This window comes from Plectropomus leopardus, chromosome 19 (assembly GCF_008729295.1).
Source record: "Plectropomus leopardus isolate mb chromosome 19, YSFRI_Pleo_2.0, whole genome shotgun sequence".
NCBI lineage: Eukaryota > Metazoa > Chordata > Actinopteri > Perciformes > Serranidae > Plectropomus > Plectropomus leopardus.
This window is the reverse complement of record NC_056481.1, coordinates 21051900-21077870: the sequence shown is the minus strand read 5'-3', so window position 1 is coordinate 21077870 and position 25971 is coordinate 21051900. Positions and strand designations below refer to the sequence as shown.

The 25971-nt window shown below is 39.3% G+C and overlaps 2 protein-coding genes across 2 annotated transcripts; both read left to right on the top strand.

Moving 5' to 3' along the window:
- Positions 1–1214: 1214 nt before the first annotated feature.
- On the top strand, positions 1215–10426 carry josd1 (Josephin domain containing 1). The gene is made up of 5 exons (XM_042507713.1): positions 1215–1363; positions 3730–4510; positions 4600–4728; positions 6734–6928; positions 8022–10426. The coding sequence occupies exons 2-5, from the start codon at positions 4146–4148 to the stop codon at positions 8119–8121; spliced, it is 789 nt and encodes a 262-aa protein (XP_042363647.1). The 5' UTR covers positions 1215–1363; positions 3730–4145; the 3' UTR covers positions 8122–10426.
- A 1556-nt stretch (positions 10427–11982) lies between these two features.
- cbx7b (chromobox homolog 7b) lies at positions 11983–21407 on the top strand. Its single transcript, XM_042507714.1, has 6 exons — positions 11983–12240; positions 15333–15376; positions 15496–15561; positions 17781–17847; positions 18007–18337; positions 20484–21407. The coding sequence occupies exons 1-6, from the start codon at positions 12172–12174 to the stop codon at positions 20669–20671; spliced, it is 765 nt and encodes a 254-aa protein (XP_042363648.1). The 5' UTR covers positions 11983–12171; the 3' UTR covers positions 20672–21407.
- Positions 21408–25971: the final 4564 nt, after the last annotated feature.

Genomic DNA, 25971 nt, shown 5'->3' with positions numbered 1-25971 from the left:
CCTGGAATTATGTTTGAATAGATTTTTTTTTTTTTTTAAGAAATGCCATTCAAGTGGGGCAAGAAAAGCATTTTTGTATTATTAAAAAGTCTTGGAAAAGTTTTTAAATTTTGAAATGTATGGGAACCCTGTATCTGATATAAGTGTTCTTCTATAGGCTTAATATTCAATTCAGAGTATTGAGGACCTGCTGCCGAAAACACTATGGGATGGATTCAAATTTTGCAGATTTGTCAGCTAAACAGTCATTTGCAAACTTTACTCTGGCATCGTAAAACAAAAATAGGTTTAAAAAAATGAGCGATGGTCTTTACATAAAATTCCACCCCGACCCATGTTATGCCAACATGTCAACATTTTTTACAACAATTTTTGCCTCTTTTTAGGTTGCAGAAGTGCAAAGTCGTCCTCAGCATATTTCAGGGTTTAAGAATGATGACAGTCAAAATAGAACTCAAAAACTGCTACCAGGGTATGCTTTAAATAATGATATTGTTGATGGTCTTTTTTTGGTCTGTTTTATTGGAACAATGTGACACAAAAAGTTGCATCTGCCAATAAAATGGTTAAAATGGCATTGCATTTGGTAAAGAGCATATTATGACTCGAAACTCAAAGTTAAGGGCTTGGAACTGATCTTGGGACTTGTCAGCCTTGATTTAGGACTTAACCTGGGACTTGAGTGAAAAGACTTGAGGCTTACTTGAGAGATGTAAAACATTGACCTGGTTCCATCCTGTAAAATTGCAACGCAAAACCAAAACAATAAACTAAGGGACTGTTTGTTATTTTGCCAATAAAGATAAATGGCAAAATCTGCCCCAGTTATCAGTCAGGCCGATAATCTGTGGACCTCTACATATTTTTGCATAGAACTATAACAGAGAACCATTACAAGTTATAAAAGTGACTCTTTGTAATCTTCAGAGGTTTGGTTTTCTTGGTAATCTTAACAAAAAGTGTCCCACATTACCTGACTTCGCCCTAGAAAAACTTTTTTTTAAATGACTTGTACATCACTACTGCATTTATTTACTTATTTTTAAACATGCTCACTATTAAGTAGTGAGAATGAAGTGTAAACTCCGGCGTTTGGCAGTCTCCGGGGAGGGAGCGCTCCTCTGTGTGTGTGCGCACTGACGCAGGCGGTGACAGCAACATGGAGCCAGAGAGACGCTACTGCGCATGCCCGAGTCTGCACGGACAGAGAGCGAGAGAGAGAGACAGCGAGAGAGAGAAAGAGAGAGATCCAGGGGAAAAACTGGCTAAGACAAAGAACTAAGGACCCTTGAGGGACACAGGAGGGACTATATTCAGTTTTTACACCGGTTTATGATCGTCCTTGTGCGTGTGAAGCGGCCAGGTAAGTGTTCGCTGAGAGAAAACGAAGTTATAAAGACGTAAAGGAAGCGTTGTGTTTGCTGTAGACACAGGAGTCACGTAGAGCAGACTCAAGATTATCGCCAGATACCTCTTACTATCGTGGATTAATTACATCTGGATATGTATGTTTTCAGAGTGAAACACCCGTTTAATGGAGTGTAAGCTCTCTAATGTGTGTGTCTGATGTTGTTCGGGCTGCTAGCTTACTGAACAGGCTGCTTCCTCTATCCACACCAAGCTCCTGGAAATGTTTACCTTCTGCTCATTTTGGGCTCTGCTGACCAGGAGGGGATGGGAGCAACATATAATGTCACCTGAGCTGTATATCACCACCAGCAACACATTCAGCGTTGCTTTAAAGTGTTGTTTGGCTGCTGTTCACATTAAAGGTCCTATACTGTAAAAAGGGAGATTTCTTCTTTGATGTAAAGCAGGTAAGGGGGCTACACAAAAACCGTGAAAGTCTCAAAACAATCAGTCCACAGAGAAATGCACACAGCCTGAATTCAAAAAACTGTGCCTTCAAACGAGTCATCAGGACTACCGTAAATTTGTGATGTCACAAAATACTATGTCGGCTGTTTTAAACCGTGGATCTGAGACTTGCAGCATTAAAGACAGGGCCTCGTTTATTCCTGAGGAAGTTGCTCAGTGGCACATTAAACTAAAAAAGATCAACATATGTGCAGTGGTGATGCTTGCCATAGGCGATACAGGTGACCGCCATCACAAAGGGGAGGTAAAATTACGCCAAGGCAAAAAAGTTCTCAGTCCTCACAGTCAGTACGTTTACACAGTGTTAGAAGAAGTCCAGTTATCATGTTAGTCTGAGTAAAACTGGACTTTTAAATGCATGTGAATATGTTGGTCTGATTGAAATCATACAAAATCGCATTTCTCGATGTCAGAAGAACACACCCGGATAATGTGGTTGGTCATCGAACTACTCTGTATACGCCTCAAAGAGACTTGAGATGGCCTGGGCGTCCTGCGCATACTTCATTGTCTCCTTGCCGTGCTTTAATGCAGAAGTCTATCAGCTTAAATCCGTGGAAGAAAGCAGAGAAATAAAAAAGACAGTAGTTTGACTTAACTGTGCATGTTAACATACTGACCTAGCAATGCGCATTATAAACTTTGATGGGTAACGTCATAGCTATAGTTGAGTCAAGTGGACAACAGACAAGTGTATGTGAAAGCAAAGAACATGGAAAAAGCAACAAAGTCATGGCATAACCAGCCAGGGTGGAGCTAGTTAACGTTAACTGTCAGCAGCATGTGGACCTACCAGCAGACCGAGGTAACATTGAGTTACATTGTGATGCAGTCAGGCTCTATTCAGTAAAAATGAGTATTGGACAAAGGCAAATTATAACAATCTTGTAAAAATGTGTTTTTTAGTGAGGAATGTGGATAAATACAGATGTTCAAAGGAGAACTTTGTTGATGCTTTCACAGCAATACAAAACAGATATTAGAGAGTGTATTACGATATTACATATAGTAAAAGAATTTTGAAGCAGTTTTTTTTAAAATGTTTTTCATGTGAAAGGTTATATTACAGCTTGTTTGATGAATGTGTATCATTAAATTTGTGTTCATTATAAGGTAATGCAGTAGGGTGCCAATGGCACCAAATGTGCTAGAACCGCCTCTGTTTACGCAGTATGAAACTACACGAATGATCGGCGCTGCATCCACATGATTGGGCCCATCAAGCACACTAGAGACTTACAGCTGCCAAGCACAGCAAAGATTGGCCAAGTGGCTGATTTCAGGTTCAGCGCTCCACTAACTTGAATGGGGATAAAATTATTTAATCTCAAGCAGGGGTTGTGATGCTTCAAAAAATGTATACACTGATTTATAGGCGTCTCTTTTGCCATGAAAGTCAATCGGAAAAAGTCTTTTTGGGTTCCATGGAATCACAGGACAGACTCTGGAATTTGCAGTACTACTGTTTTGCCACTATGAAAATTGGCGTCAATGCCTGGCACACTGAGAGCGCAGATGTTGAAGGCCCAGAATCACAGACCAATCATAGTAGACTGGGCTTTTTTAGGAGGGGTAGCTTAAAGAGACAGCTACCAAAACGGAGCGTTTCAGACAGAGTTAGGCAGGCAGCATGAGAAAAATCAAGTGTTTTTGAAACATTAAAGCAGGAAAACATGTTATAGTAGAAACGCAAAATAAAAGTATAAACCTGAAAATAAGCATTATATGGGACCTTTAAGTAATTTTAAGATGTCTTTTTGCACTTTGCTTACTTGGTGGTGGATTTCTATTTATTTAAAATGACTAAATCATAAATTAAAATAGAATTTCTCATTCTGTTTTCTTTTTCAGTCATCAAATCCCCGTTCCAGTGCTTCATGGTCGGCCGGCTTGTGATGGAAAGAACTGCAAAGCTATAGGTTTGTTGACTGGATGGAAAGAGTTGTTGACTCACGCAGAAGATGGAGGAAGTGGAAACAGTTTGACTGACGACACCGCTGTGGTGTTGTTGGGCGAGTGATCTTTCATTTGGGAGCATCTTTGTTCGCTGACACCTTGAGTTCCATTTTTTTTTTTTTTACCCCCTCCTTGTTGACACTTTCTCCACATCCACTCTTTTGAGAGAGCAGGGATATCCCATATCCAAGCATCTGAGAGGTTGCCATGATGCAGATGTAGCGTCCTGCAGTTGTGGAGGTAGTGGTGGAGCTGGAGGAGGTGGCGGCGGCGGCAGAGGTGGTGGTGGCGGTGGTGGTGAACGTCCAGGGATGGGGAGCGCTCCGTATCCAGCCAGCGAGTGGAAGGGGAAGGGGCGAGGCGGCCTGCAGGAGCTGGGCTGCATGCGCTGGAAGGTCAGCAAGCAGAAAGGAAGTGGTGGAGGAGGAGGAGGGGAGGTGGTGGTGGGAGCGGACGAGAGGAGGTGCAGGGATCCCACAGACTCTCAGCAGCAGCAGGATCTCTCATCCTCCTCTTCCTCCCTCATCCCCCCTCTGCCTCCTCAACCATCTCTGACACCTCCAGCCATTTATCACGAGAAGCAGCGGCGGGAGCTGTGCGCCCTGCACGCGCTCAACAACGTCTTCCAGGACGGGACGGCCTTCAGTAGGGACACCTTGCAGGAGATATACCAGAGGTGGGACAGCTGGCTCACTTGTCTATATGAATATTTAGCCTGTGTGCATGAAATGTTATGAATAATCTCTTATTATCGACTCGTTGCAGGCTTTCTCCCAGCACTCTGGTGACGCCTCACAAGAAGAGCATGCTGGGAAATGGGAACTATGATGTAAACGTCATTATGGCAGCGCTGCAGACCCGAGGGTTTGAGGCAGTTTGGTGGGATAAAAGAAGGTATTTCTGTTGTCTTTATTCTTGCACTATATAAAAAAGTATAAGGTAGTTAAAGGACAATAGTGGTTTCATTTATGTTTTAGATTTTCTTGTTCACATCAATTTCTGTTTCTGTTGTACCTGCAGTATTTTTTTTTGTTACCACTGTCCACATTGTTTCCCTAAATAGTCATTATGAGAGTCAGGTAGACAAGTATACAGTATATATTTTTGACATCTGAGCATTCAAAGGTCCAGTTTGTAGGACAGTGATACTCGGCGTACAGCCTATGGGCCAAATCTGGCCCCCGACCATTTTCTAATTCACAATAGAAATAACGTCATTTACGTCAGCTATTGTTTTTGTACTTTAAGTATACAGAAGATGCCAGAGTGTATGAACAGCATCAACATAAAATTGTTTAACAAAAATCCTTGTGAAATGTCCTGAAATCCTAGAAATGTCAAAAAATCCTTGAAACGTCCTAAAATCCTAGACAGGTCCTAAAATTTGAGTAATGTCCTAAAATCTTACAAATGTCCTAAAAACCCAGAAACTTCCTGAAATTCTCGAAATGTCCTAAAATAGTAGAAATGTTCTAAAATCTTTAATTCATGCAGTGTTATCTTGAGTTAGTGAAGAAAACCTTTTCAGTTTGCCAGCGTGGAAAATGTCAAACATAATGATTTATGATTAGTTGGGAACATGTTTAACAAAAATGAAAATGCACGTTTGGGAAGTACTGGTTTATACTAGATGAGTTGTGTGAGAGTTTGGAAACAGATGTTTTTATGTAGTTTTGTTGTTGCTTGACGTGATCCCCAAACAGTCAGTTCGTCAATATGATAGCCTTTTTCTGTGGCGACAGGGGAGGAATGTTAACTTTTCTTCACAAGTTCACTGTACTTGACTGATTTACACATGGTGTTTTTTGGGCAACGTATTTCTTTCAATCCTAAAGTGTAACAACATAACACATAAATGTTGTTAAAAGGCTCTGTGTCCTCCTCTGCACCCCGGCCTCCTAATCAGCAGGTCCTGAATGATCTCTGTGATTAGTCAGCTGCTCCATCAGTTGGCAAAGTCTAAGAGACACTTTTATCAGCATTCCTGCCTCCCTCATTAACAGACTTGCATGACTGTTGACAACAACAGCAGCCACAGACCCTCCTTTATCAGTAAAAGATAATGTTATCAGAAAAGCCATATTTTCTCTGTTTCAGGCTAAGCAAGAACAAAATCATAGCCATGGGAAAAAACAGCTCTCTGCTGCTTTTTGATAAAACACATTGGTGATTAAACTGTAATTAGAGCCTTTACATCATTCTAAATACTCAGTATTGATATGTTTGTCATCTAGCTTTTGACCTAGGACTGTTTGAATAATTCTCCTGGTATTGCATTCACATCCTTTTGGGAAACTAGAATAATCACTATCACTGGCAATGTACCCAAACACAGAGCGACCTCATGATAACACACAAACGGGTTTCCAGATTAAGGTCATTTTGATATCATAAAGTGTATAAAACTTATTTTAAACATACAAGTGTGCTAAAAAAAATGGTCAACAGTGATGCAAAGGTTTAGACTGCTTATATATGACAGAATAAAGCAGTGAAACTCCTAGAAATGTCCTAAAATCTGACAATCACCCTTAATTTATAGAAACATCGTTGAGTCCGATAAACATCCTAAAATCCTAGAAATGATCTAAAATACGAGAAACAACCCAAAATCCTAGAAATGTCCTAAAGTCCAAGAAACAACCTAAAATCCTACAAAGGTCCTGAACACTGAGAAACATCCTAAAATCCAACAAATGCCCTAAAATCTTTGAAATGTCCTAAAGTCTTAAAAATGTCCAAAAATCCAAGAAACATGTATGGGGCTGATGCACCTGTCCCCTGGTCTCCTGTCATTTTGCAAAAATGGGCCTCAAGCAACGCAAGTTTATTGTTCCTGGGATTAAAGAATTGCAAAAGCCCTCATTTCCTGCCATAATAAATTGCTCTCTTCCTTCAGGGATGTCGGCAGCATCGAGCTGTCCAATGTGACGGGCTTCATTCTGAACGTGCCATCCAACCTGCGCTGGGGGCCTCTGCGGCTGCCGCTTAAACGACAGCACTGGATTGGAGTCAGAGAGGTGGGCGGGGTCTACTACAATCTGGACTCTAAGCTGCGCAGCCCGCAACCCATCGGCAACGTGGATGAACTCAGGTGGGAGGGACGGCATGTGTATGTTTATTTAGAATAGTGCATTGCAGTGTATTCATCTGTTTGAGTTGTTTTAGCAGCAGAGTGGCGATCATGGTGTTGGTCTGTATGTTTAACACTTTTGTCCAGAGCGAGACTGATTTTTTTCAATTATCGGCCAGATTGCTGTGAAACTTTACATTAATTCGGGTACTAAAATCTGTGACTTAATTAACACTCTCTGCACCTGTTTCAAAGTAAAAGCCTTGGATTTGTTCACAGCTGAAAGTGTTTTTTACTGTGAAGAAGCTGCAAGTGTTGAGTTTGCATTTACAGTACTTTAACACTGCAGCACAAATCATTACAGCTCCTAAATAAATGTCATAATTGTCAACTCCTAGAAATTTCCTAAAATCCTGGAAACATCCTAAAATTCTAGAAATGTTCTGAAATCCAAGAAACATCCTAAAATCTTGGAAACATGTATGTGGATGCTGCAACTGGCCCCCAAGCAAAGCAAGTTGAATATCCCTGAGTAAAAGTAACAAATTCTTCTTCAAAACTAAACATATTTCCTTTTTTTAACTGGCAGGTTCAGCAATTTTTTATTTATTTATTAATGTTTGGCAAATTTTATAGAAAACTGGAAAATTGTGGGTGATTTATTTTTATTTTTTAATTAAACAGGTTCTTTAAAAGTCACCAAAATAACACTGCTTATCATAGCCGGAAAATGTAAAAACAGAAATAATTGTTAGATTTTTACATTTCTGATGGTCCTTAAACACATCATATCGGACACTGAAATTATGTTTGAATAATGTATCTTTGATAAACGTTGGGCAACAAAAAAATACGTCCTTTGGGTCCTTTAAAAGTCATGAAAAAGTTATGAAATTTCTTCCATGACTTTCCATGTGTGCAAACTCTGGGGATTGTATATTACTGCTGTGTTTTTGCTGCCCCTCAGTGGCCAAAAAGAGAACTTGCAGCTCAAAAGCAGGTCTACTCTTTGAATTGTGACTCTGTGTGTTGTTGGGTTTTTATAAAAATTGATATAAAACTCTTGGTCTTCATGCTTGTCATCATAGTAACTTTCCTATTTTGCAAACTCCAGGAAGTTTCTCCGCCAGCAGCTACGAGGGAAGAACTGTGAACTCTTGTTGGTCGTCTCAGAGGAAGTAGAAGCGCACCAAACATGGCGGTCTGACAGCTAATGGTGAAACCAGCCGATCGCAGCTTCGACCAGGCCAACGGGCCAATCACAGGAGGAACGGGAGAGGAAGTAAAGTCGTGCACAGCCAATCAAATGGATGCACACCTGCAGATGTATTTTCCCCCCTTTACTGGGTTTTGTTTACACAGCCATTGCTGGACTCTTTACGTGAGAGGACGCAGAGCAATGAAGGAAGCAAACACTTAACAGGGAGAATCACAGTCCTTTACTCACAACACAGTTATGAAAAGTTATTATTCTGTTTCTGCTATTCTTGTTTTTATATATATTGACTATTTTTCAATGTCAGTTTTGATCCGTTTTCTTTTTACTGTTCGAGTTTCCAAAGTCGCGGAGTTCAGGCTTTACGAAAACGCTGTGTTTATCTGCTGCCTCCCTCGTCCCTGCTTTCAGTCATGATGTTCACTGATGTGTCTCTGTGTTTTTCGTGAATGTCTCGCTCTGTCTGTATCCTCCGTCTTTCACTTTCACCAAAGCGTGCCCTTTCTGGCCTCAGTCTGACTCCATCTCACTCCTCCTCTTGGCCCGTTTTTCATACATCACAGGTCAAAAAAATTGATTTATCACGTTGCCAACTTTGTATTTCATCCCAAACACCTCTGGCGCAGTCTGACCTTGGACTGCACCAAGGCTGTGCCGACACAACCGTTTTATATGCAACAGAGCAATGCAACAGCCAGGCCAAGCACTCCCTCTAGTGGAGGTTTGCCTCCATTTCTGTAACAGCATCATTCAGCCCGTTTTCTTTAATTGTTCAAATGGTTACTTTCAAGTGATGGAGTGCTTGTCATCAAGTGAATAATGCAATATTAACAGTTGTCATCTCTCAACACAACTATACTGTATCGTGATGTAATATTTAACAAACTAGGATGATAAGAAAACTTGTTGTCTAAATTATTTATGAGATCAAATTTTAAAATGTTACAGAAATTGGCCATACACGACAGTTAATTTTTTTGACTTTGGAAAAAGCAATCCGCCAAAACAAGAAGTTCAACTATACAGCTTGTTCTGGAGCTTTTCACCACATCATAACAAATATGCCAAGAACTCTAATTTATCATAGAAAACTGAATATCTATCTGTTAGACAGACAAAACAAGCTGAATAGCATTGTATGTTAAGCTCAAAAGCTCCAGAACAAGCGAATAAGAGATCTTTGAGTTTAGATTGAATTTATTGTTAAAAATCATCAAATCAATATAAAGAAATATTGTCGTATTAGTCCATGGCACTCAATTTCTTTTAGTTACACTAACGTTTTAGCTTAAAAAAAAAAAGAATGTCTGGACTGCCTTAAATTTTTAAGTTGACTGAATTTGAAAAGACAAGTTGAAGTATTACAGAATTACCTCAAAACTTTTCTTCTCAAATTCAGTAAACTTATTTTTTCTAGGCAACTGTCACACTAGCTTCTAAGTTCAAACACCCAGTTTTAATTAGTTCAGTTAGAGCCACAACCATTTCTTGCACAGTGGTTAAAAGATGCCACAAGGGACAATGCTTATTCACTGTTTTGTTTCATTTTCCTTTGGCGCCGCAGTGGTCGCCACCACCACAGCAGCCCTCTGTAGCACACTAGCTGATGCAGGCCTCGTCCTCCTCCATAACAGATTATGTCAAACCTGCCAAACACAGCTCAGAGAGGACGTCACAGATCGTCCCATCAGGTCATATACAATCAGCAGGGGTCTCTAATGTGTGATAGCTCAGTCTGAGGAGAGGTTAGGTGGTTGGTTGCGCAAAAGGAAGTTTGAGAAAGAGTGGAGGCGGAGCACAGTGTGCCTGAGTAGAGAGCAATGTAGAAAATGTAGGAAGAAAAGTGAAAGTTGATTTAGCGACAAATGTCCGGTCAGAGGTGTTGTGGTCGACTATTGTGACATGAGCCTTACGAGAGATTTTGTAGCTTTCAAATCAGCTTAAGAGAAACTGTTAATACTACACATATTGTCTCTTAATGACAATATTGGCCTTAACTTGTTTACATTTAAAAAAAAAAAAAATCTATTTGTTGCGCTGAAAGATTACGAGGGGCTGTGCAGTTTGATGCCATTTCAGGAGATTTATTCCAAAGCGCCGATTTATCGTAAAAATAGAGGAGAAGCTCATCAGATGTTATGTTTTCACTTTTGCAGCCAAGGGCTTTACGTTATTTTCAAGTGTTTGATTTTATAAAGATCGTGTTTTTTTTTTCATTGGTGCATGTCTTATTTTTTTGGAATGACACTCTTTGATTCCAGCCCAAAGTGATATTATATCTAAGTAAACCTGCATCGAAACTTCAGAGAGGTTGTCATTAATTTGCTGAAAGTTTTGGACCCAATCACGTCATGACTCGTGTCTCACAGAAACATTCAACTTTTGTTGTTTTTTTTTGCCATGACAATCCATTCAGCCCTTTCAGCATAAGGAATCCTGATTGTCACTGTATTTTTTTTTTTTTTTTTGCATAGAAATAAAATGCTTATAATGGCACTTTATGTATAAGCTACAGTGTAAGTGTGTTAAATGGGTCATTATTTGCATGACATTATCATTGCTGCAGAGCTCCTAAAGTCCTGAAAGGTGATATTTTTTATTTTGTCCACACAAGTAAATTACCATGTGTGCACTAGTTAACTTGCACACAAGAAAATGACTTGTTCCCTTGGACAATAACTTGTTCCCACAAATGAATTAACTTAATTAATTAATTTAATAATTTATCTTGTGTGCAGGAGATTATAGGCTAACTTGTACTTATACAATAATTAACTGGTTTGCACAAGATAATAACTTGTTCCCACAAATTAATTAACTTGATCCCCATGACAATAATCTGTGATTACAAGACAATTTATGTGTGTGCAAACAAACAAGAACTTGTTCCCTCTAGTTGTTTTGTCCTCATAAGATAATTACCTTGTTTCCTGTGATAATAGCATGATCCCATAAGATAATTAACTTGTGTGCAAATTAATAACTTGTTCCCACAAGTTATTATTTTGTTCTTACAAGATAACAACTTGTTCCCACAAGATAATGAACTTATTCCCCCGTGATATTAACTTGTTCCCACAAGATAATTAACTTTTTCCCTGTGATAATAATTTGTTCCCACAGATTAATGAACTTGTTCCCATAGATTAATTAACTTGTTTCGCATGATAATAATTTGTCACAAGATAGCACAAAAAATAACGTGTTTGCACAAGTTAACCGTGTGTGAGTAGTTAATATTGTCACAAGATAATGATTTGTGCGCACAAGATTAAAATAATATATCACCATTCAGGGGCTCTGTAAATTACAAAGCAGAATGTGGATTTTCTCTGCCTGGTTGGGGATGTTTTACTCAATAGTGGAAATTAATCCAGCACAGTTATAGCAGCTCCTCCACGCCTAGCCCAACTGTGTTGCAAAAACACAGATTTTTAACCCGGAACTGCTATATTAAATATTAAATCACCAGGTCTGTTTGATTTGGAGATGGAGACATCTGTGGATAATCATCAACCACTAGATGCCACTTAATCCTACTGTAAATGATCCTTTAATATATACTTTTGTGTTACAAATATAATACTCCTAATATTTAATAATGCATCAGTCCCAAGTGCAGTTCTGCTCTGATAACTTTATAATTTCACCAGTTAGATTTTGAATGACAGACTTTCACTTTCACATCGTAGTGTTTCTGCTTTAAGTATTCAGTATCCATCCACACTGACTGTATGAATGATGAGGCAGCTAGTGACGCGCGCGGACTCATTGTAAAAGGGAGCGCGCTGTCGGGTGCGCGCGGAGCGGTGTGCAGATGTGTCGCAGATTTTGTAAAGTCACTGGACGCACGGCAAGATCCAGCAGGAGGAGGAGGAAGTCGCTCCGGACCAACGGGCCTTCAAACTGTCAGGAAAACAAATACGCGGGAGGAGGAGGACAGAACCGGAGCAGCGCTATTATCACCGGTTAACGTTAGCTTAGTTTGCGCCGGAGAAAGACGTTACTTTGACAGTTAAAACCCAAAAAGACAGCGGCGTGCACGGAGATGGAGCTGTCAGCGATTGGAGAGCAAGTGTTTGCTGTGGAATCAATCGTCAAGAAAAGAGTTAGAAAGGTACGCGTTTTAAATGCTGCATAAATGTGTCAGTCAGCACTCAGGAGACACATTTTTTGGGATGCTACTTTGTGTGCTAATGACAGCTTGAGAGCTTAAATGAGCAGAATTGCGCCACTAATCTGGTTATCTAATTGCAGGCTGTATAAAGGGGGCGGGTTACAGGAGGATGTCCCTTTAATGTAACGTGCACCGTGTTGTCACTACAGTTTAACGTGCTAGCAGGAAAAGGACAGCGTTATGTTACGAACCAAAACATCTTTATTTTAGGCCTGTTTACTCCCTAATGGGGTCTGACTCCGAGTTACCAGATGGTGTTGACATATGCAGGTGCGCAGCTAGAAATTATGGCGCTTCAGGATGCACAAGGGCCCCCCAAAACTCCTTTGTTTACAAGTTGCCCCCCTCCCCAGTCATGGTATGGTCGACATCATGCTGAATAATAGGACTGTGCTGACAGAGTTATGCCAGTCGAATCGAATTTTGCAGTTCAAAAAGGATATTCAAGGATTCGTTAAAGTTTTAACATCTGAAAGGCTCAAAGGGACGTTCTTTGCAGGTGTCAACCAATATTGGTTTTTCAGGGCCAATACCGCTTATTATTAGTTAATCAGACCAATAACTTGTATTTGAAACTGATAAGCATTTACAATTTTTTTTTAAAAATCTTTCTGTCAGTACTTAGATTTTGGAGTATAGCAAACTCCAACACAAACTATGTTTAAATGCCTTTAGCAAATGTTTAATCAAAACTGAAACATTCAACATGAAAGTTCAGCATAAAAGTCAAGAGCACTCACTCCATAGCAAAATCTGGGGACCAGAACACCCCCAGAAAGTGCACTGCACAGAAAAAAACGACTGTTCAACTTAACGCAATCTCAGTAGACTGAGGGGTCTCTAACTCATAATTCGAGTCTCTGACTTTGAAGAGGCAGCCCTACTGAATAATTAAACATTAAATGTACAGAGCCGGTCAAAACACTTTAAAAACACTTTAACCGGACATACCACGGACAGTTGCAGGGATCGTTATTAAATTCATTCTAAGATAAGAACCATAATAGCTGGAAGATACATTCTCTTTGCAGCAGAAAGTTAAGGCTTCTGTCTTCGGTCTCATCATGTTGTACACTTGTAAAGACATCATTATCTTATGTTACATGCTGTGCAAAACTGCATGAAAATGCAGTGTGAGTCCACACTGCAATGACTTACGGCGTGCTAAGAAATATTTATTTCTAGATTTAAAAATCTTTCAGATTAATGTTTTCTTAATTTGTAAAATCTGATGAAAAATTATGTCAGATTTTTGTTTTTTGGGGGGGTAGGGATAAAATGTCAATACTTTTATTAATTATTATGGCTTATTGACTAACATAACCTTTAAGCTTAGGGTATACATATTTTATGGATATGAAGCATTTGAAGATACTCCAAGAAATGACATCAATAAGCAAAAATACCAACCGAGGCACAAACTAAAATGAACTTAGAGATTTACTTGATATTAAAATGGTTTGAGCTTCAAGCAAGGCTTCAAAGTGTATAAAGTGAAAGTTTAGTAGAGACAGAATATACATAGGTCAATGTTAAAACCACATGTGGTATTCCGTGGACTATATCTGTCCGTCCACAACTCAAACAAGCCGACATATGTTGCTGCTAACTCTGAAATTCTCAGTAAAGTGCAAAATATTAGATGATAGCTTGATATTTCGCTTATAGGAGGATAACCATACATAAACAAGATTTTGAGACTTAAATCCAGTGTTTGGGTTATCAAAGTACACAAAGGCATCTTGAGTTGAGCTGTCCTATAGTATGATGATATTTTCACGCTTTGCAGGTGAAGTATATGATCTACATTGCACGTTATGGATGATATGGGCACCTTTTTACTGTATATGTGGAAGTGGGTAAGGAAAATGAAGTCGGGAAAAGTGATGACTTCACCCGCTGGGAATACCTTTGAGAGCTGGGAAGTTATTATGGGATGATGTCACCAAGGGTGACTAACTCTGAGTAGCTTGGCTGGTGTATGAGAAACATAGAGTACACTTTTCATTATCTGTTAATTATGGATATTTTCTGATGGCATGGCAACAACTCCATTCAACAGCAACAATATAGTGGAATATAGACAATAAGGAGGTAAATATCACCCACAGCAAGTATCATAGTCAAGAAAACCACTGACTAAGACAGTGAAGAGGTCTGATCTTTACTTGCACGACTATACTTTCATTACTTGTATAATACTATACAGTCTGCAATTCATAATGGTTTGAGCTTAGTAAGATCTTAACCGTCAACAAGCAAACATGTCATCTCCTTTCTAATGATGCTGACGCCCTTTGGCGAATCATTAACAAGATGCATCACCCTGCAAAATTCAATGAAATCCAAATCCTTGTTGTGACAATTAGAGCCTGAAAACTTTAATCAAACTAAAATCTAATCTTTGATGTCTGAGATATTGCTCCTGATCTTATAGCCTAGTTGTGTCTGTTTATTGTTACACCTCCATTTCATCATTAAAAAAAAAAATCCCAAATGATTATGTTTGGTGAAGGCGCATTATGACTTGCTTAAAGTTTAGGATTTGTCAGTCTTGACTTAAGTTCAAAGACTTGAGGCTTACTTGTGACTTGCAAAACAATGACTTGGCCCCACTTCTGCTAGCTGCAGATGTACACTTCCTTCTGTGCTGTGATTCAGTAGGCAGGTGTTGCTCTGTAGACAGAAAACAAGAAACTGCTCACAACCAGGTTGCTGGATTATCTTGATTTACCGGGTCAGGATTTCTGGAAATAGACATTGCTGTTTTTCAAATGTATTTTTTGGCACTAACAGCACCACAAACCAAGTGCCATCTAGTTCCATTATATTGGAGAGAAGGCAGACATCTCTACTGTCAATATCTCCAACGCTCAGCAACTCACACCTAAACTATCTAGATAGATAAATAGCACTACAGGTAAGAGGAAAAATATGTATTTTTCGGTTTTGGGGTGAACTGTCCCTTTAAGGCATTATATTTTGAAGTCTCACTCCCTGACTGATACTGCTCTTAAACTTTGTGTCCTCAGGGGAATGTGGAGTATCTGTTGAAGTGGAAAGGATGGCCTCCAAAGTAAGTAAACTTCATCAGAGGGCTTGTTGGATTACACAACAGTCCCAAATGTACATCATATTCCCATTGCCACATGTATCACATTAATGGACCATACACATTTTTGAATCCTCTTACAGGTATAGCACATGGGAACCCGAGGAACACATTCTGGACCAGCGTTTGGTGCAGGCCTATGAAGAAAAGTAAGACTCCACTGCACATATAATAATACTCGCCCTGAATCCAGGATATTTTAGAGGGTTTGAGACCAGTTTGCTACAGTTACCAAACATCATTTGAACTGTCATGGGCATTTCAACCAAAAATAAATTGGTACAGAATCTGAAACGTTTAGCTGAAACCAAACCGTGTCATAGTTTAAAGATTGGAAACAGAGGATGGAGAAGTTGAAATCATCAGAAAAAAATCTTGTGCAGTATTTTCATCAATAGCTGGTTCATGCTTGATTTTTGGGTAAAAGCAGTAACAGAACAATGGTAGGTAATAAATGTTATGTGCGCATTTGCTGCTACTGTTTACTTTCAGTTGTGCATTGTGTAACGCCCTCTGTTGATGACACATCTTTGATTGACAGTGGTTCAGCGCAAAACTGGTGGAAACGCCAGCTGGTATGCTACATAGCACCAATCCTCCAGGAATCATAAACAGAACCAGTTCAAGAACCAGAGCAGATTTAGTGGAATAGTTGAAATATTCAGAACAAATCTCTTTTCTTCTTACATTACATGAATCGTTAAGAGATTGCTCCCCCCAAATCATCTCCAAAGTTGGTCCTAAAAACATCTGTCCACACTTATAAAGGTGGTGTAAAATATGAATGTTTTGTAAAATAAGCAGGCAGCTTCTTGACAAAGTGTCAAAAATCTGGTGGACCGATGAAAAATAAAATAGTAGTTGCAAAGTAGCAGAATGTTTTTATTAGCTGCTAGAATTTGTTCTGTTAATATAGATTTGTTTTTATCCCAAAACAAGCATGGACTATTGATGAGACCAATGCATGCTCTTTTTTTCCCAGTGATTTCCCACTGAACTGTTACAGCTGACTGAAGCAGCACAGGCAGGCAGCACCCAAATGCAGAACAACAAGCAGGTGTTTTAGAAAAAAATACTTTGAAGAAAAACAGGCTTACAAGCAGGTGAGATGAATTCCAACCAGGCAGACGAACAGGAGGAATCATCGACAGGAAAAACCAAAAACGCAGGGAAACCACAGGGAACATGAACAGATGATCAAACTGGGCCTGTAGCAGTAGGAGACAGTAATCAGGGAAGCAAAAACAGGTGAGTGAGGGACTGGTGTAACAAATCAGGAAGACACAATGACAGGAAGTAAAACCGGACATGACACATGAGCAGTAAGCCTACAAAATAAAACAAGAAACAGACTAACCCTTAAAAAACTGAGCAAATATGTTGGACTTCTTTCATAAACCTGGAAATTAATAGGCATCTTAACAAGACATGGTCCAAAAATTAGCAGGAAATTAGTAAATAAATAAATAAAAAATAACAAGAACATGACCTGAAAATAATAAAAAAAAAAAAAAAAAAAGAAAAAAAAAAACAGAAACAAATAAGAAAATGACAAAAAAAACCCAACTTTTTTTCCCTGTAACATAATTTTAAATATATTTTTACATATACAGTTTTCTGGACATTTTTCCGTAGAATTTTTCAAATTTTTGTAATTAATTTCCAGGTCATTTTCTTGTCACTTTTTATGATTTTTTTTTTTTTGCATTTTGTAGGACATTTCTCGCCAATTTGCTTATTGTCCTTTTTCGCTTGTTTTTTGAATAAATACATTTTTTTATTTTAGTGTCATGCCACCTACAGGCCCATCCTGCATGGGATTATATGACACCTTTACAACAAAGAAAACAATAGTCCACAGTACATATTTCATTACGTGAAAATAGCTTCCGGTATTGCTGGCCAAAAATCATAATTACAGCTGAACAACAAATTCAAAATTACATTAAAAAATAAATAAGATAGATAAAATAAATAATTTAAAAATAATAATAATTGTAATTAGTAATTACAAAAATAAATTAGTAATAATTATAAAAGATCAGAAATCGAAAGAAATCAAACCAATTTGCTCAGGTTTCAGGGGCTTAATAGCTTGTAAAAGGCATCTCAACACAGCACAAGGACACTGATGTTGATCCAGGTTTTTAAACATAAAGGAATACATGTTTATTGGTTAACTCATTGTTAACATCCAAGTTTGCTTTGCTAGCTGTCTTGTTCCGCTACCTTTGACAATGGACTGTTGTGTTTTTGTCGTGTTACACTGCCTGTGGATCAGTGAAATATTGTAAGCAAAACGGGACGCAGTACTGATGTACTGACATGTGCCATCAGCCTACGTTTAACAGTGTGCTTGGCTTTTTAGAGAGCAGAGAGAGAGAACTTTGGGGCACAGGAGAAAAGGATCCAAAGCCAAAAGACTCCTTCTGCAGGTAAACCAAGAGTAACTGTTTTGTGCTATTTATACAACTCAGTTTCATTTTCCTGTTTGCTTTTTCGCCCGTCCAGTTTGACTGTAACTCCAAACACTCAGACTGAATTCAAAAGTAATTCAAGCTTTAATTTTCGAGCTCTCTCTCATCTATATTCAGGATACCGTCTACACCATGGACCTCCGCAGCGCTCACAAGACTCCAGAGCAACCTCCGCCACGCCTGCGTCTCTCCCTGACACGCTCTCTGCTCCCCGAGGATGAGGATCAGCCGTACGATGCCAGCAGGCAGCACCCACAATCACAACTGGCACATCAGGACAGCAAACCCAGGAGGTCAGAGTTCACGTGCCTTGACTCGAACCCCCCAAGTCCCACACAAGAGGACTGGGGAGACGAGGAGGAAGAGGAGGACAATGTTGAAAGTGAAGAGGATAGAGAGGAGGAGGCGCTAAAGGAGACAACAGAGAAGAGTGGAGGCACTTTAAATGGTAAGTGTGTCAGTTGGTCAGCCAGTGGACTCTAATCACCATCACGACCCAGTTTACTTGACTCGTTGTGAACCGTCCAGTTGGCACGGCCATGCCCGGGCTTTTTTTCACCAGGCACGCAACCAAAAACATGAGCTGATTAAAGTAAATATCATGCAGACATCATAAACAACTGTGTATCTGAAGTCTCTGCTGTGAAACAACAGTCTGTCCCATGGTGCAGCAGTCCTCTGCTTTGAAGCTTGACGCCACAGCAGATGAAGATTTTAATAAATTAATGATGATTTAAATGCCTTTACGCAGACAGTAGCACAGTCCAGAGACATTATGTTTTTTGGCTGTCTGTCCGTTTATCCCATTTAAAAAAAAAAAAAAAAAAAAAAAAACTTGTACAAACATGCACTTGGACTCAATGATGGGCTGATTTGATTTTGGTTGTCAAAGATCAAGGTGACAGTGCAGCTATCTCATTTTTAACACCATACCTCAAGAATACTTTGAGGGATTTCTTTTTAATTTGGCACAAACGTCCAATAGAACTTGAAGGAGTTTTTCTCTTGGTTGCTGCAAGTAGAAAAAACTCTCACCCTCCCAGGGTGAGCGCTATGTTCAGAATTCTTAAAAGCAACTCAATAAGCAGTAAATAACTGAATGTCCACACAGAATTTAGAATTTTGAGTTCAAACCTTTTAGTGAATCTTTTCAAGCAAGCAATGAGCAGTTACAGAGCTCTGGATCAGAAATGCCTCTCCCTAGCCGATAACATCAGCGAGTCAGCCTGCATTCTGACAACCTGTCTTTCCCTGATCCAGTATTTTATACTATTTACAATGAGGAAATGTGAATGAAGGTAGAATCATCTTCTGGTTGGTTCCCCTCGTCATCTGGCTCCCCATTCAGCGTGGCATTTTCTCTGGATTGGTCAACTTCGAGGACAGTCCCTTTTTAGGAGTTGTTTTTTCTTCTCTGCATGACCTGTTGAACTCAGTCACAGAGACCAGACACCCACACTCTTTTTTTTGTATCATATACACATTAAATTTTCCTCATTTTTGTCTCTGTTTACGGGTGACCTTCACATGACACTCCTAAATGACCTATACAGTAGCATTTCAGTTCCTCTAACGGTAGTTTCAGCATTCTTACTTCAGCATTCTTGCGATTGCATAACAATTTTAACCTTGCTTGGACAGAGCCTTAAGGGCTCATGTCACATGAAACTTGTTCCCTATCCTAGCATTATAATCACACTTTAGCTGGAATCATTGTTCAGTTACAGAGATTTAGGTTACATACTAACATACTCCAACAAACTCAACAATGAACTAAATACATTTTGGTTGCCATAGGTCAAAGGTCACTTGGACCTTACATCTCTTTCATGTGAATGTGTTTTCTCAAGAACTCCTTGAGGGAATTTCTTCAAATATGGCACCAAAACTCACTTTGACCCACCTGTGAACTTATTAGAATTTGGTGGTCAAAGGACAAGGTCACCATGACTTTGTCTGTCTCTTTCTCGTTAACGAAATATTTTTTAAAAACTTTTTGGGAATTTTTTTCAAATTTAACACGCATTCACTTTTAGTCAGTGATGAACTACTTAGACTTTTGTGGTCGAAGGTCAAGGTCAGTGTGACTTTGTGTGTTTTATTCTGTTGAATGCAATATCTCAAGAATACCTCAAGGGATTTTTTTCCAAATTTGGCATCCAACATCCACTTGGACTCAAAAATGAAATGTTTAGAATTTCGTGGTCAGAGGTCAAGGTTACTATGACTTTACGAAACATTATGTTGGCCATAACTTAAGACTTTGTTCATTAATTATGACAAACTTGTAGTGTAGTTTGACAGAGCTGTGATAAACATTTTCGTGATTTAAAGGTGAGACATCAGTAAATCTCCCCAAATTAATGACAAATTGATCGCAGAACGGGGCACTTGTCTCCTCCCCGTCGCCTCTAAAGAAAGTCAGATCTGTCTGCTCCTGCAGCCACATACCTGCCTGTTCGTAACAACTATCAGAGCAGAGACAGTCTGTCCAGTTCAGTCCAGGGAGGTTAATTCAGTAACAGCACATGTGATACCCGATACAATCAACTCTGCCCTCTGTCTTCCTCTCTCCTTAATACCATCTCACACAGGAAAGGAGAGGACAGGAGAATGGAGCTCCGCCATCGAGGCATCAGAGAAGCCTGATGACACCTGGAGGCCCATCATCTGTCCGGGGGAAGTGACAGTCACAGACGTCACCCTCAACTCCCTCACAGTGACTTTCCGAGAGTCCAGAGTGGCCAAAGGCTTCTTCAGAGACTGGGGTTTGGCGATCTGATGTGTGATGTTTTAGTAGGTTTGGTGGGGAGGGCGCTGCAAAAGGGTTTAATCACAGGTCGGGAATGGCAGTTGAGGGCCATTGAGAGCAGTTGAGTTGTTGGTGTTATTCCCTTCCGCTCTGTTGTTCCCCTCACCTACTGCTTCCAACCTGGTCACGTTTACATGCACAGAGTCACCTTACATTGTGTTTAAGCTTACTGTTCATCTTTGTTACAGTTGGACAGAGTTACCTTGAATTCTGCTGGTGAGTGAGGGCGTGCAAAAATGCGAAAGTAACTGTACAGCCGCTCAATAACCCCAACAATTTAGTCATTTTCTCCAAAGAGACACAACCAAAACGTGGTGAATGTCAGCAAATTGAAAGTGAATCTGTTAATTCTACCGGGTCTAAAAGTTTGCATTCTCTTACAGCAGCTGCTCCTCTCATCCATTGATCCGATTTAATCAGCTCTGATAAGATCATTTGTTAATTATCCAGCCCAGGAGTCACAAACTTAAAAAAAGAAAACTCTCAAAGTGCTCCGCCTCAATTGCGTTAACATCCGACTTTGGAAAGGGGACACACAATGAAACAAGGGGACATGCGCTCATTTAAATAAGAGGGAAAAAAGAAAGTTTGCTGTCGTCGTTGTCATCTTCCCCTTGACCCCGCCACATAGTCTCATTGTTTTGGAAACACTGATACTCTCATAGTGCTACCTTTAGCACTATTACCTTTAAATTGGTTAACAGAATGGGCCTCATACGTGAAATCGTTGGTGTTTTTATCTTCTCTCATGCTTTTATTTTGTGAGATTGTCACAGGGTGAGGTTGGAGGAGGTCCCGAATGCAGAACAAAAACAGCAGACAGGAGTAAAGACAAAAGGCGAGCTTTAATGCTGATTGTAAAGTCCAAAAACACAAAGTACAAATAAAATGTGAATCAAAACCCAAAATGAATAAAGAAAACAAGGATCACAGGGAAAAATGCGGGTGCAGACAGGAGCAAACACGCAGGAGAACACTGGGAGGATAACTGGGTAGAGTCACAGCAGCGATAACACAGGAATACAGGGTAGTATCACAGTGAAGGTCAGATTAAGGGAAACACACAGGTATTTGTACACACAGGGGACTAATCAAGACAACAACACACAGCTGAGGTAGGTGGACACAAGAAACACAGGGATTGGCTAACACTAGGAACACTAGGATGGAGCAAACGAGACTAAAACAGAAACAGGTGGAGGTAAAACCAGACATGATACATTACAAAATAAAACAGGAAAAAAAACGTGAGAAACAAGGGAAACCCAACCAGAAACCCCCCCAAAAACAAAGTCTAAAATATATTCAAAACCCATAACCATGACAGAGTTGGGCTCTTACAAATTTTCCAAGTCAGACTGAGCAAGAGTAACAAGCTTGCACTTGTACATTTGACCAAAAAAGTTCACAGCAGCTACAATCATAAGGTAAATGTAGTGGTTTGTATGAACTGGAACGAGGAGTTTAGGTTAAGTAATGTGAGTAGTTGTGACGAGTTCTCTGTGCATGTAAACGCTGTTTCTCTCTTCCACACTAAACTAACCGTTCAGTACTGGATTCGTGTACATAAACTCCGGTGAGGTGGGCCTAGCCGTCAGTCCCATACTAACATACAGTGCTGTACCTTGTAGCCTGTGAACACATAGACTGTTACTACTGTACAACACACAGCGTAGTCCTGTATGCGTTTCAGAATCAGATGATTTGATCCGCCTGCATGCCTTTCCTCCTCCGGTACAGTTATATCGATGCAAAGACAGACTGTAGTTTTCTCCGCTTACCCTCCGAGCGTCTTCATCTCAAAACACACAACTCAACACACACTCGATGACTGAGTAATGTACCAAATTGGTAACGTACCAAGAAACTAGAGGAGACGTGATGACAGAATGTACTATGGAATTGCACTGAATTTACTGAGCTTTGTGTGTCCATCAGGAGCCAACAGGGTAAATCACAGAGTTTACGTGACAAAAACACTAAAGGGTTTTATTGATTTCCTGCATTCTTAAAGGGATAGATTTTTTTTAAATGGGGTTGTATGAGTTAGCTATGTATTGTACTGCTGTGGACAAAATCAGCAAAAAAACATATTTTAGTCACCTAAAAAATCAATATTAGTTCAAGCATCGGATAAATTCCGAATATCTTCATAGCTCTTCATAGCCGTTTTCTATGCTCCCTCCAAAGGAGCCTATCAGACTCCATTGCCAAAAACAGTAATTTTACCTCACAGAACACAGGAGCTGTTGATCTATCACTGCCTTGATTAGTTTTTGTGCGACCTTGGTGCATCAAAACTAACCCTTTAAAACACCAAAGTCACACAATAACAGAAACTAACTAGGTGATGAAGGCAGGGGTAGACCAGCAGATCATTTAGAAATGTTTCAGATCAGCTTGCAGCTTCTCATGACGGGGGTTTGCAAGAAGATATTCTCTTTTGTCAAAGAATCGATTCACAATTTTTTAATTCTGCGGGGCCCAAATGAACAGTAAAACTGTTTTGCTTGATGTTCTACTTGTTCATACAGGCCATTGAGAAGTCCTGAGCTCCAAAAAGATTTTGTCAAAAGGAAACCTATACAAAAGTTAACAAGCAATTTTTTGCAATCAGTGGAGTCGCCCCCTACTGGCTGTTAGGAAGAATGCAGGTTTATGGCCCTCAGCAGACTTCAGTCTGGTTTTAAAGCTCATTCTTGAGCTTGGAAACAGCTGAACAATTTCACCTCAAGATCTGTTACCAATAGAATAATATTATTGGATGTAATATCAGCCAGTAAAAATGTCTGTAATTCCAGGACAATCTAGCAAACTCCATCTGAATGAAAGTGAAACCTGTTGCTGCTTAGAAGGTAGAAAATTCATCTAAAAACCTGCATTATGCTGCAGAAAATGGATAAAATATATGCAATTTGGAGTTAATGAGCTAAAAAAGTTTAACGCAGGGTGATCCAGCTCCATCCAGCAAGCAAACAATCATAACAAATAATGCTATATTGATGTAATTACAAGTGTATTGAAAGTCTAAAAAAGACCCATATCACTCATTTAAAATCCCAGTGTGTTTGCCTGACCCTGCTGGCTTCCTGCCCAGTGGACACAGGAGCTAATGTGATGTGTCACGTCTGTGGAATCTTCCACAGCAGCGTCCCATTGGTCAGCACGTTGTTTATCGTACACTGAGGATGATGGGTAAGCATCTCGTGATCCCAAAACTGTCTGTGTGTGACAATGAAGCTGCAGGGAATGGAAGTGCCTGATGTTGCATCATTTTGTTGTTGTTGTTGTAGCTTTTAGGGCTAATGTCTCCCTCTATACCACATACACACACACACACACACACACACACACACACACACACACTGTTACTGTCCGGCCTTTCTTTGGTTTAACTGAATGCACGACTGATGCTTTTAAGACTTGAAATATGAGGAGACTTTAAAGGGGAGGAGGATGAAACGTTTATTTTTTAGTCGTTATTTTTCTACATTGACCTGAATGTATATTTATGTGTATTTGTGGCGCAGATGACTGAATAGTTTTTATACGGTTTGTGATAACCACTGAGCTGATGCCATATTTCAACGTACTGACGTGACAAAACAAGCACCCGGATTCGACGTCGCTTGATGTGGTCGCTTGTGCAGCTTCCGTCCACCGAGCGAAGAACCTTTGCACTTTATCGTGATGTAAACCTGCACATTACCTGCTCCGGTCTTTCAAGTGTCATTGTGTATAGAATATTTCTATGGTGATAATAAAATAAATGTTGCTCATATTTCATATCAATTTAATCTCTTGTTGCATTGCTTGTTGGTGTCCCAAAGGGTGACGGGCGGAATGATTCAGTTCAGCTTTGGTTCCCTTGGTTGATGCATTTAAAAACTCAACCTTTCCAAACATTCAAGTTGTGATATTCTTTACAAAATGGTTTCGACGTCGCTTGATGTGGTCGCTTGTGCGGCATAATAATAATAATAATAATAATAATAATAAATAATAATAATAATAATATATTACAAAAATGAAACAAAATCAGACAATAAGAAGACTGTCAATGGTAAAAAAGAAACATGTAAGTACAGATAACAGTAAGAGAAGTTAAAATGAAAGAATTATTCTAAAATAATAATAACATTAATTCAGGGTTAATTTTTTTTTTTTTTTTAATTTTGAACTCCAGGTACAATATTGCTTTTTACTTTTAAACATTATTATAAGACTTTTTATTTTCACTTATTTGATTCTGTTTTGCTACTGTATTTTTGGGGCAATCTAGTGCAAGAATTTCCTTCAGGATTAATAAAGTTCTTTATCTTATTTCTGCCAAGTAATTTTCAATTTTTTTTCATAATATTTTACTCAATTTCAGGACTTTATTTAAGTAGTTTAAACAGCCTATGTAGAGATACGGTTTATTTTAACACGGACTCTCCAGGCATTTGCGGATCAGCGAACTGTTGTTACCTGCCACATTTACTCCTTTGTTAGACATCCATCTGTAAACTAGCTGCATATTTTAATAGACCAGACTGGCACACAGGAACTTCGGTTAATTCCAAACCATTTCCAGGCCTGGAAAGGTTTTTCTAATATCCTAACTTTTTGAAGGAATTTCATGACTGTGGGAACCCTGTGAATTATAAACCAGACTATATAAATAAGTGTTCAGCTGGCAGGTTGGATGTGCTGCCAAATTCAGGAAAATGACCAGGAGACGGCTTATTGTAGTGAAATAAACATTCGGTTCACAGGAAACAGCTGTGGCATTGTGTTGTGTGATCAAACAGCACATTTTAAAACGGCCTTTTAATGTGAGCATCCCGAGGCACACCTGTGCAGTAATGATGCTGTTTAACCAGACACACCTGTCAGGGGGACGAGACGTGCTCACTCACTAAGAGTTTAACATGTTTCGGACCAAAATTTGTTCTTGAGTGCATAAGAAAAGTCTAAGATCTTTAACAACTCATGAAAAAAGAGAGAATAAAACTTTTGGGAAAATTCCACAATAAGTGAGGGCTGGACTCCAGACCAGACATCACAACTTTTTTTTTTTTTTTTTTTTTACAAGAACTTGGGCAATTTGGCAACGCAGTAAGAGGCCTCAAAAACAAAAAAGGCAGAAATTTTGGTTTCTTTTAATTTTTTTTCTGAATGCATGTACCCCTGGCATGTTGAGTTTGTTGCACATTTTGTTGTCTTTTTTTTCTTTTAAACTACAGAAAATCTCATCCATCAATGTTAAAAAAAAAAGCCGTAGAGTA